At 37.4% G+C, this 15432-nt stretch overlaps 1 protein-coding gene across 1 annotated transcript in view; it reads right to left on the bottom strand.

The window, feature by feature from the left end:
• The window catches only part of ITSN2 (intersectin 2), a 171018-nt gene that overhangs the window by 95122 nt on the left and 60464 nt on the right, over window positions 1-15432 (bottom strand). Inside the window, exons 17-19 of the mRNA XM_006835299.1 lie at window positions 4185-4321; window positions 1192-1340; window positions 112-209 (exon numbers count right to left, since the gene is read on the bottom strand). Coding sequence (XP_006835362.1) covers window positions 112-209; window positions 1192-1340; window positions 4185-4321 — 384 coding nt within the window. The remainder of the gene's footprint in view (window positions 1-111; window positions 210-1191; window positions 1341-4184; window positions 4322-15432) is intronic.

Raw genomic sequence — 15432 nt, 5'->3', positions numbered from 1 at the left:
TCGGAACCAGCTTGACATCACTTAACAACAACATTGCTATTATGGGAAGTGATATATATTATATTGTATTCAGTTTATTCATAAGAAAAAAGACTCAACTTCATTTCCTACCTGAATAATATCTCCAGAGTTAAAACTCATTTCATCATGGCTCCTTGCTTCAAAAGGGTATAATGCTTTATAATTCACCAAAGCACTAGCTGCTGCACCTAAAGAGAAAATAACAGTCATTACTGTTGCTTTCGTGCATATACATCTTTGCTATGACGCAATAATAAAGTACTATTAAAGTCCAAAAAAATGTACATACAATAGTATAATGAGAATTCATTTGATACAGACTTGTTAGGATTTAAATGTATTACGGAGTTTAGTAATCAACATAAAAGTAAACAAGAATGCTTGTCTTAAGTAAAGTGTTGTTGTTTTTAAGTGCCATCGAGTCGATTCCGACCCATAGCGATCCTGTATAGGGTTTCCAAGGTGCAGCTGGTGAGCTTGAACCATCAACCTTGCAGTTCAAACGACTTTGCAGTCTGACACATTAGCCCACAGCGCCACATCAGGAAAGGACAAGTAAAGTAGGAGGCAATAAAACAAAGATGGTCTGTAGGAAAAATCATGTACATGGATCTAAAGTAAGGTTTAGAAGACATGCATGTTTGAATTGTACAAAGTGCAAGGAAACTAAGAAACAAGATATTTGCTTTGATCTGCAGTATAATCAGAATGTTACAGGAAAGAAAAGCACAAGAAGGGAAGTCATAAAAGTTTGGCAAGTAAACAATGTTGAATGAGGTGTATAAAAAGCAAAGTATACCTTCTGAGAAAACGTCAATGTGCAAAAAATTATTTTGTTAAAATAAGCAGTTTAGTTGCACAGGTTGAATAAGATATCTAAAACTATGATGACTTTAGTTATGAAAACCATGTCAGTGTCTGTTCACAGGTAGTGAGATACAACGTTTTTTTTTTTTCATGCTGTGTCAAGATTTGTACTCTCAGTCTGTTGGATAGCCTACAAACGTGTCATCCAAGTTTCATCTAGAAAAAGGCTCTTTCTGACTCTAACATTTAACATTTTTCTATTTACTGTAATTTTTTTTTTTTTTTGCCCCTCAACAGAATCTTTCTTTTTTCCTTGTTGCTTTCAATGACTTGTCTCAGAAAAGTCAAATCTATAATCCTTACCCTTATCTTTACATTGTTTCTCTTCAGCTTTTCGTTTCTCTTCTTGAATCTTCTCTTGTACTTTTTCTTCCTGGAGTCGCTTTTGTTTTTCTTCTTCCTCTTTCCTAAGACTTTCTCTCCATATATTTTCTTTCCCTTGCTTTGCTTTCCTACATAAAAGAAAATAATTTGCATAATATCCTAAAACCAAAGTTTTACAGAAAATAAAAATACAATAAAAGATTGTTTCCTAATAAGCTCTAAAGCCAAATAAAAGAGGTAGTGGTATAGAAGTGGGAAAAGCAGTAGAGATGAAGGATGAAGGGGATGACCAATCAATCCATTATGAGGGGGGCTGGAGACCAGTGATGATGTTGTTGTGTGATGGCTGGGGAGTATGACCTATCAACAACGTTCCCATGCTCAGATGCTGTTGCGGACCGTGTAAGACTGGTTAGAGGTTCGAGGCCCTATAGACCCGACTGTAACAAATGAGGCCACTGGCAGTTAATGGCAAATTGCTTTCATCTTAATATTATTACATGTATTAATTTAATACACGGAGCTCTTGGTAATCCACAGATAAATGTGATCTTTTCCTAAAGCTAAGACTAAAGGTTGCAAGGTCAAGCCTTTCTCCAAAAGGATTAACTAAAAATATCTTAGCTACTTCTTGGTTCTTTGTTCTATAGACAAAGAACCCATCCTCCCTAATCCCTTTTCCAGGTGCAGCCCATTCACCTGGGCATCTCCTGCAGAACTCTCACCTTCCCCCAACTGACCTCAGGGGCTATAGATATGTTAATTGGGCCTGAGAATCCAAGTTGCTGGCCTGGGATTCGAACCAGCGAAGTATGATGTAAAGTTACCTGAATGTCTGGAAAAGTACTGATGTTAGCTGTACCTTGCCTAAGTCCCTCCCAGCTTGGTGTGAAACTCCTCCCCTAAATAAAGCAGAGGCCCGGGCCTCCCCAGGTGTGCATTACTGGTTGGATGGCATGGAGTAAAGATTGCTGTGCATTACTGGTTGGAAGGCTTGGAGTAACGATTGCAGTGCATTACGGGTTGGAAGGCATGCAGTAAAGATTGCAGGGCAGTGAGTTGCTGCCTGCAGAGGCCATGATGCCTGTAGTCCCAAGCCTGCCCACCAGTGATGTATCCACCCTGGCTTTGGGGTGCCTCATTGTCTCCCTTCTTCTGTTTGTCTGTGTATTCTTTCGCTATCCCTATCGCCGCTGGATCTCCCATCCTCGTGAACCAAACACTCGTGAACAACACAACTATGTCGAGGGCAAACCCCGACAAGATGCCCTCCTGTCAACCAACTTTCCAAACCCAAAAGATTAGGGAAAAAAAGACAACCCAAGAATCCTAGCTGAACTGAAATCTCTGAGAAAACAAATTAAAAAAATTAAATCTAAATTTCCTTCTCTTGTATCTCCAAATTCATCATAAATATTACCTTCCATCTCTTATTCTCACTATCCTATCTAATCTCTCTTCTAAGCATTCAGGCATTGCTGTGGAAACAGGAAGTATTTTTGGGTTGATTATTTACATTTTTGTATTACTACTTTTCATTAGCTCAGATAATAAAAGCATTTTCCTCTATAAGTCCTTGCTCCTGTATATGTTTCTATGCCACCTGATATAGCTTAGTTTCTAGCTGACCAAAAAGACCTGGGTGATCAGACTTAAATTACTGTGGAATTGAACCTAATGTTCATTTATAGTTTTTCCTTGCATATACACATTTATGACCTTACTCAGAGGCAGAGCTGCTAACACTAAATTTAGCATTATCTCCAAGCCTTAGCAGCAAATGAAGACATCCTGCAATTTGAAGCATTTATGCCCCACCAAGATAGAAACCCTAGTTTAGGCTTAATTCTTTGTCTTTATTCCTATAATTCCTAGACAGATTTGGAAATCCTGGATAATTCCCAAGGTAACTAGCGGTAAATCAAGAATTCTAATCCACATCTGACTTCAAAGTCCTTATTTTTACTAATGGAACATAAAATTGAGTACTGTAAACTCAGTTGCTAAAAGGAGGATTGAACTTTTAAATTTTAGTATTTTAGGTAAATGCCTTTATTCTACCAAAGTTTCAACTAAAGAGTGTTGTTGATGGCTGCCACTGAATCAGTCACGCATGGTGTCTTTATGAATAATGGAATGAAATAATCAAGCCCACAATGGATTGCTATTCAGACTCTTGTGATCCACATGGTTTTCAATGGCTAGGTTTTGGAAGTAGATCAGCAGGCCTTTTTTCCTAGTCCATCTTAGTCTGGACGTTCCAGTAAAACCTGTTAAGCATCATTGCAACATGCAAGCCTTCGGGGACAGATGGGTGGTGGGCGCATACAAAGGACATTGATTGGAAATTGAACCCTGGTCACCTGCATGGAAGGCAAGAATTCCACCATCGAACCACCCCTGCCCCCAAACTAAAGATGCTGTTTACGTTGTTAGGTGCTATTATTGGGATCTGACTAAGCAACAATATGTAAAATGTTGATCCTGAACAATCCTCACAGTCATTGCTATGCTTGAGTCCATTGTTCTATGTCAATCCATCTTGTCAAGAGTCTTCCTCTTTTCTCACTGAGCCTATGTTTTACCAAACCTGATGTCTTTCTACAGGGACTGATCCCACCTAATACTATGCCCAATATTTGTGATCTAATTTTGCCATTCTCACTGCAAACGAGCATTCTGGCAATATTTATTACCAGACAGATTTGTTCATTCTGGTATTCCAAGGTGTATTTAATATTTTTCACCAACACCATAATTCAAAATCATTCATTCTTCTTCAACTTTTGTTTTGCATGCATATGTAAAATGAGACAATTGAAAATACCATGGCTTGTGTCTCAAAGTGACTTCTTACTTTTTAACACTTTTAAGAGGTCTTTTGCAGCAAATCTGCCCAATGTAGTATGGGTAGATCTGGGAAACAAAATAGAATTTGAATAATAATATAATAGATTTATAAATGATATTACCTTGTAGCATCATCTTCTAGTTTTTTTTTCTGTATCATCTCTAATCTTTTTTTTTCAATTTCCTTCAATTTGTCATGCTTGATCTTATGAAGTTGTTCAAGAGCTAACTGCTGTGTATTGTAGCTTTCTCTCAGTTCCTAGTGAGAAAATGAAAATAAGTCCATACACAAATTATTTAAATACTTTTGTCATATATCATAGATGAATAAAAAGACTAAAATATCTTTAGCATAAAGATCTTACAAGTTAAACTAAATTAAAAAGAGAAAAAAATTAAAATATCTAGATGATAAAAAACATGAAACTGCAATACAATATATACTTAAGTCATATATCCAGAGGACAAATATATGTTAAAATAGTCTACTTCTTATCATTCATTTCTAAAGAATACATATTTTTAGCTATTTAATCCTTTGATTCAGTACTTCATTTTCCATGAAAAAGCAATCCATTAAAAGCATAGGGGAATAAGTTGTTTGTTAAAGCATGTAAAGACCAATTTTCTTCAGTTATGTTTTTGACATATAAAGTTTAAGTAAGTGACTTAAACTAAACACAGAAGAAATTATTAAATAACTTACTTCAATACTAAAAATGAAAAAGATAATGCCTGCTTAAAACTATTACGAGAATGAGTCAAAATAGTAAAAATTGTTCCAAACAGGAAATTGAAATTAAGCATTTGCTTACTGTGTGCCTAGTTCTTTACTAAGTGCTATACAGGACTTAGGGTTCCAATCTAAGGTTGTCTTGACTCCCAAGTACAGTCTTTGCTTCAAAGAATCTCAAAATAAAGAAAAGTACCCAAATGTAGAATACTGGCAATTGTCTTAGCAGACATTTAGAATTCTCTGCTCAGCATCCTTCCTTCCTTTGGGAAACTAATCTTCCTCCTTCCCAAGAATCCCTCTCCCTATTCACTGACTAGAATGAGTGGTTTTGGTGGGTATGAAAAACTCAGAGCTCTTCCCATCCCCACCCAGGAATACTCATTTAATTTCACCTCCCTGGCCAGAACAATTGACCCAAATGACACAGAAATGATCTAAGCTGGGCAGACTCCTGTTTTAGGATTTAGATATACTGAAGAGAGGGGAAACAAGTGTTACCTTTCTTTGAGATTATTAAACTGGGATAACAAACCTGGAGCTATTCCACTAGCAAGTGGAGACATCAGTAGTAGGAGTGAAGTCAACATAGAATAAGATAGAGATGGGGATAAGGTCCTATGGGAACAGAGACTTCAATTTCGTGTCCTAAGAACTGCCCTACACTAATCCAGTCAGTAGCCCTGGTATTATTCCAACAGCCATTGTCTCCAGCCTAACTACTCTGAACTGGGTTTCTTTTACTTGGATCCTGAATAAGAGAGAATAAAAAGGACTATACAAGGAGAAGAAAAGTGAACAAACAAAAACCCACATAGTAGTATTTTAAAAAGCATTATAGCAAAGAATAAAATGTCCTGGGGGGACGGGGGAATGGTCTTGATATCTACTCACACAAAGTAACAAAACTCCAAACAAAGCAAAGCAAACCCAAACCCTATTTCTTTGCAGAAATAAAATTTCTTATAGTAAAATGTTTTACTTGACTGAAATGGTAGCTCTGATCTGGACATTGTGGTGTCCAGAGACTATGCCCCAGGTGTCTCAGCTTAATACTTGCAATTTAAGCGAATAATAATAAAACATTGCATTCATAGACAACATTTTATAGATCTCAGCTTCTATGGTTTTCCTTGTTTCTTTGTTGCCCCTTTCTCTATTACAAAGCAGAAGAATATAGTCATTACAATCTGGCTTAGTAATGGGTCAAGAATAAGACCAACAAGTCTAAGTCAGCAGCACAATCTTACAAAACTTACTCGATAGCTTTTTCATCTGTACAGTGGGCTGGATAATTGTATACACCTCACAGGGGTGTTGTGAGGATTCAATGTGTTCAGACTTTCAAAAGTTCGTGGAAAAACTCCACTATCTTTTAATTTTTCCAACAAACTTTTTTCGCCTTGAAATCTACTTGATTTTCCCTTTATTTTGTAAGTTCTGTAACTATATTATCTCTCCCTTTTTTTTTTACATTATGTTTTGTTGTTGGAAACTAGTATCTCTGGTTTCCTATTTTTTTAAATACATCTAAATACTGAAGGAAGAAGTCTAAGCTGCACTGAAGGCATTGGCAAAGAACAAGTCTCCGGAAACTGATGGAACACAAACTGAAAATATTGACAAACAGAGGCAGCACTGGAAGCACTCACTCATCTCTGCCAAGAAATTTGGAAGACAGCTACCTGACCAACTGATTGGAAGAGATACGTATCTGTGCCCGTTCCAAAGAGAGGTGACCCAAGAGAATACGGAAATCATCTGACAGTAGTATCATTAATGTAACATGGAAGTAAAATTTTGCTAATGAAATAAACAACTGCAACAGTACAATTACAGGGAACTGCCAGAGATTCTAGCCAGATCCAGATGAGGATGTGGAATGAGGGGTTATCACTGCTGATGGCTGATGGATCTTGGCGAAAAGCAACGAATACAAGAAAGATGTTTACATGTGTTTTATTGACTATACAAAGGCTTTCGACTTTGTGGGTCATTACAAGCGATGGACGTTGTGGAGACTTAATATTTCAGAACACCTAGTTGTTCCTCATGAGGAACCTGAACATAGGCCAAGAGGCAGTCATTCAAAAAGAACAAGGAGAAATGGAATAGTTGAAAATCAGCAAAGGTGTGCACCAGGGCTATATTCTCGCACCATACTTACTTGATCTGAACCCTGAGCAAATAATTTGAGAAGTTGGATTATATGAAGAATGTGGCATCCAGATTGGAGGAAGACTCAGTAACAACCTGCAATATGCAGATGATACAACCCTGCTTGCTAAAAGCGAAGAGGACTTAGAATACTTACTGATGAAGATCAAAGGTCACAGCCTTTGGTATGGGTTGCACCTCAATGTAAAGAAAACAAAAATCCTCATACCTAGAGCAATAAATAATATCAAGAAAAAAGGAGAAAAGATTGAAGTTGTCAAAGACTTCAATTTGCTTGGATCCACTATCAACACTCATGGAAATAGCAGTCAGGATTATCAATTAATGTATTGCATTAGGCAAATCTGCTGTATAAGACCTCTTTAAAGTGTTCAAGAGCAAAGATCTTGAGGACTTACGTGCCATGGCATTTTCAATAGTCTCGTATGCATGTGAAGTTGGACAACGAATAAGGAAGACTATAGAAGAATTGATGCACTGGAGTTATGGTGTTGGAGAAGAATATTAAAAGTACCATAGACTTGCCAGAACAAACAAATCTGTGTTGGAAGAAGTACAATCTATGCTCTTTAGAAGCCAAGATGGCCAGACTTTGTCTCTCATACTTTGGACATATTACCAGGAGGAACCAGTCTCTAGAGAAGGACATCATGCTTGGTAAAATGGAGGGTCAGTGAAAAAGATGGAGACCCCCAATGAAATGGACTGGCACAGTAGCAGTAAGCTTAAGCGTAGCAGCAATTGTTGTGTTCTTAACCTTAAAGAAAAATGTTAGTGTAGATACTACCTTTTCCATGTTAAAAAAAACAAAACAAAACTTGTTTTCAGTTCTTTTAAAATCATGAATAGATGGGTGCATTTTATCAAATCCCTTTTCTGTATCCAATGGGTTGCCCATCCACTTTTTTCCCTTTATTCTATACATATGGTAAATTACATTGAACATTTTTATATGTGTATGTTATCTAATGTGGATATCTAATGTGAATTATCTAATGTCTCTTCTAGCCATAGTACGTAACTCCCACCAAATGTTTTTGCCATTCTTGGTCCGAGTAAAAGAAAGTGGGAGAAGCTATGGATAGGATGACGTAATTAAGCTGTGGACGTTAATAGAGTTAATTATTATTTTAAAAACTTGAACCCCTAGCATGGGTATAAAATGAATCATCGCAGAAGCATGGAGGGGTGGTATCTCACTACCATTAAAGATGAGCCAAGAGGGGAGTGTATTATTTTGGGCTCTGAAATCCCTGCACATTGAACTTCCTCAACCAAGGAACATAAAGCTGTTATACTGGAGGAGTCGCATAAAAGCAGCAGCTACAGACCCAAGAACTAGAGCATGAAACAGAGCAATGGGCTTCCAACTCACAGAGTAAGTAAAGCTGATTAACTTTGGGCAGGAAGCTTGCTTGAATGGTGGGGTACCTCCAGGCGCTTAACTAGGGGAGCTAGGTTTGCTGACCTCCGGAGGTAGATTCAAGTGGCCTTCAGGCTGAGGCTTATGGTGGGGTGGTGGGCCCTGAGGGCATTTATTAAAAGCTGACTGGAACAAGTGTGCCCTGAGCATTTTCTGAGGCTGTATTACATAACCCGGTTAACTTCCCTAACTGCCAGAAGACCAAACAAATCTGTGTTGGAAGAAGTACAACTAGAATGCTCCTTGAAAATCAAAGATGTTGAGACTTCATCTCTCATAGTTAGGATATATTATCAGGAGGAACCAGTCCCTTGAGAAAGGGCATTATGCTTGGTAAAGTGGAGGGTCAGACCCCAAAGAGATGGACTGAGACTGTGGCAGCAGTAATGGGCTCAAGTGTACCCAAATTGTGAGGATAGCACAGGACCAGGCAGTGGTTTTCTGTTGACATAGGGTTACTGTGAATTGGAACCAACTTGACAGCATCTTAAAAACTCCTTAATAAACCCCATTAACTGTTACTGTGGTGTCTGAGATTTTTGTTGCCAAAACAACAGATTATCAAACCCAACTGAGTAGAGAGGGACGTGGGAGGAATGGTTGGTGCCACAGGAATGGTTGGTGCCACTTATTTTTTAAGTACATTAAAGTTACATGGCTGAGATATGTCCAACTTGGTCATGATGGATTATTGCTTTGTTAAGTGCCATCGAATCGGTTCTGACTTATAGCCACTCTGCGTAGTGTTTCCGAGGAGCGGCTGGTGAGTTTGAACCACTAACCTTGCTATTCAAACTGACCCTGCAGTCTAACGCATTATCCCACAACGCCACACCAGGTTTTCCATTTTTTCTTTCAATATTTCTACAACAGACTTTTAAACATTCTGTTTCAGATTACTTCCTCTATGTTAAATTGGTATATATCATTCCTCATACTAGTCTCAGGTTTTGACATCATGATTATGATAGCATCATATGATAAACTGGATTATGTCCCCTCTTCCAATTTTTGGAGCAGTTGTGTAAGACTGGAATGACTTGTTCCTTGACTGTTAGGTGAATCTCTTTAGTAAAAACTGGCATTAAGTTTTTACTAAACTGACTCAGATTCCTACACACTGAGATTTTGTGTGTGGGTTGAACAGTGCTTCATATGCTTTTCTTCTGAGGTGCCTCTGGGTAGATGTAAACCTCTAATCTTTTGGTTAACAGCCAAGTGTGTTAACCATTTTTACCACCCAGGAACTCCATTACCCAAATTATCCAGGTTTATTGCTCACCTTGCCACCTAGAGGTATCACTAAACCCTGGGAACATATGATAATCACAGAGCCCACTAGAGTGAGTCACAATTCTGGTGTTAACAGACTATTTTCCCTTAAAGGGAAAGTATTTTCCCAACCAGCATCCAGAAGTCAGCAGTGGTGACTTTCCAATGCACTAAAGGTATTCTGGAGATTCAGATAACCCCTTCTAGTAAAAAGAACAAAATTAATTGTATGGCACATAACAAATAGTTCATACAAAGCATGTTCATGCATATCTCATCTCATTTGATCATCACAGAAGAAGGCACAAGAAGACTGGCTTCATTTTGTACATGAAGAAACTACAGTTTGAACATTAAATGGTAAATTTGAGTTACACAGCTAGCAAATGCATGAGCAGAACTAGAATCCAGCCAGTAATTTTTCCATTTCCCTGCTAAATATAAGAAAATATATACATTTTATTGTAACAGTAACTTGTTAAATGTCTCACCTTTGGAGCCATTGGTTTTGCTATTTATTTTGTTATAACTTGAATGTAAGTGCAAAACTTATCATCAATTTTGTACATGCATATTACAAGGTCCATGAAATACAGTTTTCTAAGAGAAATAACTTTAAATATTTTTAATATTTAAATAACTTTAAATGTATTTCTGTTGTCACCACAAATAGCCTAAAGGCGTAATTGCCCCACATGCTCTAATGTCCCTAAGGAGCACAGCAGTAAAACTAAGTGCCTGCCCTCCATTGTCAAGACCTTCTGGAACAATTCCATCTCACTGCCAACAGGCCATGCCTTTCCCATCATCCTTTATCACATGATTCTTACAAATGTTATTTATAACCCTAATCCAACCTAAACACTCCCCTGCCCTCCTTACCCCTCCACTAACCTAGAATTCGCTCTTGGTGACCTGTGATCAGAAAACTCTCATATATCTTCAAACTCTTGTCTGAATAGCGATTCTTCACTCTCCTTGCCTTTTTGGCTGATACTTTCAGGACACTGCTCTTCCTTTAGTTCTTTCCCAGTTTATTATCATTCACTCCATTACATCAAGGCCAGGGGATAACTTTACTATTTTTCTTGCTCTTTATTTTCATCTCCAGACCATTATTCTTCCTAGCTCCTACAAACTCCATCATTTTCTGAGAGTCACAACATCCATTCTTCACTGTTGTCTAGGGCTATACTATTATATAGAGATCTTCTGGTATATGATCCTCATTCATTCATATGCATCTATGAAGGTGGCAGAGAAGAACCAATCAAAGCCTCACTCCTCAGTTTGCTCTCCTCACCTAAGACTTTAAAAAATTCTACTTAATCCATTAATTACTACACACTGGATCTTATCCGAAACAGAACTATTATAAATAAAATATTCCACTCTTCAAAAATATCTTACCATTCAAGGATTGAAAAAAAAAAATACCTGGCATATTTTCGGCACTGAGAGATCCAGGAGATCTCAGCCGGAAAGCGCTTGTCAGACCGCACTGCTCCCGCCCCTTTGCCCCCCAAATGGAATAAAGTGGTTTGACACCTCCCCAAAAAAATACCTGGCATTAACCACTTTAACAGTTTAACTTCCCTGAGCCTTCTATCTGCTGCCCCTATCATTCTTTTTTTTTTTTTTAACCCAGTCCCTTTTCCTCTCCTCAAATTCCTTTATGTCAGAGTTCATCTTTATCATGCCTCTTTAAACAAGATATGTAACATCCTCTTTCTTTAGTGGTGGTGTTAGTTCCTATGGGTTGGAACTAATTCAATGGCAGCTATCTGCACAACAGAATGAAACAATACCCAGTCCTGTGCTATCCTCACAACTGCTGTTATGCTGAGTCCACTGCAACTGCCACTGTGCCAATCCATCTCGCTAGGGGTCTTCCTCTTTTTCCCAACCCCTCCTTTTTACCACACACAATGTCCTTCTTCAGGGACTGGTTCCTCCTGATAACATGTCCAAAGTATAAGAGACGAAGTCTCACCATCCTGGCTTCTATGAAGCACTCTGGTTGTACTTCTTCCAATACAGATTTGTTTTGTTCTTCTGGTAGTCCATAATACTTCCAATATTTTTATCCAACACCATAATTCAAATGCATTGATTCTACTATGGTCTTCCTTATTCATCGTCCAACTATGGCATGCATATGAGGTTATTAAAAATACCATGACTTGCTTGGGTCAGGTGCACCTTAATTCTCAAACTACCCAGTAGGATCTTTGCTCTTGGACACTTTAAGGAAGTCTTTTGCAGATTTTCACAATGCAGTACATCATTTGATTTGTTAACTGCTCTTTCCAAGATGTTGATTATGGATACAAGCAAACTGAAGTCTTTGACAACTTCAAACTTTTCTTCACTTATCATGAAGTTATTTATTTGTTAAATTGTAAGTATCTTTGTCATCTTTACATTGAGGGCGCAATCCATACATAGTCTTTGATCTTCAGCAGTATCTCAGGTTCTCTTCACTTCCAGCAATGATACAAGATTTTATCATGTGCATATCAAAGGTTGTTAATGAGTCTTTTTCCAATCCTGATGTCACATTTGTCTTCAGATAACCCAGCTTCTCGGATTATTTGCTCAGAATACATATTGAATAAGTATGGTGAAGAATACAATGCTGGTGCACACCTTTTCTGATTCCAAACCATTCAGAATCCCATTCGAATGACTACCTCTTAGTCTGTATGCAGATTCCTTATATGCACGATGAAGTGCTCTGGAATACCCACTATTTTCAATGTTCTCCATAGTTCATCATGGTCCACACAACAACATTGCATAGTCAATAAAGCACCAGTAGACATCTTTCTGATAGTCTTTTCCTTCAGTTAAGATCCACCTGACAGCAGCAATGATATCCCTAGTTCCACATGCTCTTCTGAATGCAGCTTGAATTTCTGGCAGTTCCCTGTAGATGTACTATTGCAATCATTTTTAGTTATCTTAAAGCAAAATTTTACTTGCATGTGATATTGTTTATTGATTTCCACATTCCATTGGGTCAACTCTCTTTGGAGTAGGCATTAATATGGATCTTTTCCAATCGTTTAGCCAGGTTGCTGTCTTCCAAATTTCTTGGCATAGATAAGTGAGCGACTCCAGCACTACATCAGTTTGTTGAGAAATTTCAATTTGTATTCCGTCAATTCCTGGAATCTTGTGTTTCAACAATGCCTTCAGTACAGATTAAACTTCTTCCTTCAGTACCATTGACTCTTGATCAAATGCTACCTCTTGAAGTGGTTGAACACAGACCATTTCTTTTTGGTACAGTGACTATAGTCCTTCCATGTTCTTTTGATGCTTTCTGCATCACTCAACATTTTACCCTTAGAATTCTTCAGTATTGCAAATCATGGCTTGAATTTTTTTTTTTTTTTCAGTTTGAGAAATGCTGAGCATGTTCTTTCCTTTTGGGTTTCTAACTTCAGGTCTCTGCCCATTGCAATATAATGCCTGACTTTGTCTCCGAATGCTGCCCTTTGAAGTTTTTGTTGGGCTCGTTTATGTCCTCTTTTTTCCATTTGCTTTTGTTTCTCTATGCTCAAGAGAGCAAGTTTGAGTCTCTCCTGGCCTCCATTTTGGTCTTTTCTTTCTTTCCTGTCTTTTTAATGACCTTTTTGCTTTATTCCTATATAATGTTCTTTAAGTCCTCCTACAACTCTTCTGGTCTCAGTCATTAATGTCTAATGGATCAAAATTATTGCTGAATGGTCAGTAAATGCAGGTGGGATAGATTCCAGGTCATATTTTAGCTCATGTGAACTTGTTTTCATTTTCCTTAGGTTCAACCTGAACTTGTATATGAGCAATAATTGATGGTCTGTTCCATAGTATGCCTCTGGCCTTTTTTTTGGCTGGTGTCATTGAACGTCTTCAGTTTCTTCCCACTGATGTAGTCAATTTGATTCTTGTGTATTCCATCTGGTGAAGTCCAGGGCTATAGTCACCTTTTATGTTGTTTACAAAAGGTATTTGTAATGAGTAAGTCATTGGTCCTGTAAAATTTTATCACACGATCTTCAACATCATCTCTATCATCAAAACCATATCCTCTCTGTTTCCAACCTTTGCATTCCAATTACCAATAATTATCAACATATATTGATTATGTTTTGGATCAATTTCAGACTGAAAAAGTTAGTAGAATTCCTCAATTTCATCATCATTGGCTTTACTGGTTGGTGCATAAATCTGAATAATAATGGTATTAACTAGTATTAACTACTTCCAAGTTGATGCCTAGTAAAGCCCCAAGCAAATATGAAACTATTTCACCAGGCTTCTGTGTACTTAAGCCTAAGAGTTGAATAAAGGTGGAGAAAAATCGTTTAATTAGGCATGATGTTTTCAACTTAAGTTCATGCCCTCCAACTTCGAATAAGTATTCAACACTGTTCAGCCCATGTATTATTTTCTTCTACTAAGCTTCCCTTCACCCTCTGAAATCTCTATTTCATGCCTACTTCTCTAGTTTCAAACTTACTAACTTTTTATCCATTCTCACTGACAGCTAACAGTCTTGCTTCATTACACTATTAGATGGGAACTCTTCATCCTTTCAACTCCAAATCAGTAAAACTTTCTCGGGCTGTACCCATCTTCTGGTCAAAACTGAGGTTATTCCGTATCCTTGCTACCCAGTAGGATTCCTTCTGTTTAACTGACTTCTGATTTTAAGCCTTGCAGTTGTTAACTTTGTTTCTCACCCAAAAATTTAACTGTATCCACATCCATCTTTTCCCCATATGTTACACTGGAAGAAATACCCTTTTAATTTAAACTTTGGGGATTTTAAACAATGCTCTGGATTTCTGGATTCTATCTTAATTTGCTTCCCAGGTACTTTTTATCTCCTATCAATTATCTTCTGCTCTGTCCTATATAAGGGGGTTTCAAAAAGTTAGTATAATAATGGAATTTTTCCATGAATTTTTTGAAGTGTCCTACTATAATTAATTAATTAATCAAAACATCTCTCCCTACTCCATCCTCTTTATAAAGTGTTTCTTTAGCTAAATAAAAAGTTTTCCTTTGACCCCATGCTGTCTTCTCATTCTTCTCCTAAGAGCTGTTTATACTTCAACTCATATTCATTCTGGATCCACAGCAACCCAGCTTCTGCTCATCACTCAACTAAAATGACACTTTTAGCAAGGTCTCCAAAGGTCAAATTCAATGAATAGTTTTCATTACTGTGTCAATTAAATTCTATGTATCATTTCATAATGATGACAACAGAATGCAAATTTTGCTCCTGATCATTTAGTCAGAGTAAGCTTCAACTCCCTTTAGTTTTCTAAATTCCTCTGATGGAAAATATCAGTAAGCAGTGAAAGTCTGGAAAGCAGCAAGCAGAATAAAGAAAGTAAAACAAGAGAAAAGGGTAATATGATGGCCTGTGGAGAATCAAATGCTAAGTGAAAAAATCAGACTGATGTGAGATAGTTCAGTCCACAAATCATCAAATCTAACTTTATAGATGAAGAAATTGAACTTTTGTACAATTTGTAGTAAAAGTTCTAATACCAATTAACCTGGCCATTCATTTCATTAACCATAAAGACTGAAATTTGGGAACCCTGACACTACCATTCTTTCCAATTGGAACTACCTTTGCTAAGGCAACAAATGAGCTCTTATCATCTTCCTATCTTCATTGTGTTTCTCTCCTATTCATAAGGTTTTCTTTCAGTGACTAAATATTCTGAAGTAGTTCGTCAGTCTTTCTTCCTAGTCTGTC

The sequence above is a fragment of the Chrysochloris asiatica genome, unplaced genomic scaffold (assembly GCF_000296735.1).
Source record: "Chrysochloris asiatica unplaced genomic scaffold, ChrAsi1.0 scaffold00016, whole genome shotgun sequence".
In the NCBI taxonomy this organism is placed as follows: Eukaryota; Metazoa; Chordata; class Mammalia; order Afrosoricida; family Chrysochloridae; genus Chrysochloris; species Chrysochloris asiatica.
Note: the sequence above shows the minus strand (reverse complement) of the source record. Positions and strands in the feature narration are given on the sequence as shown.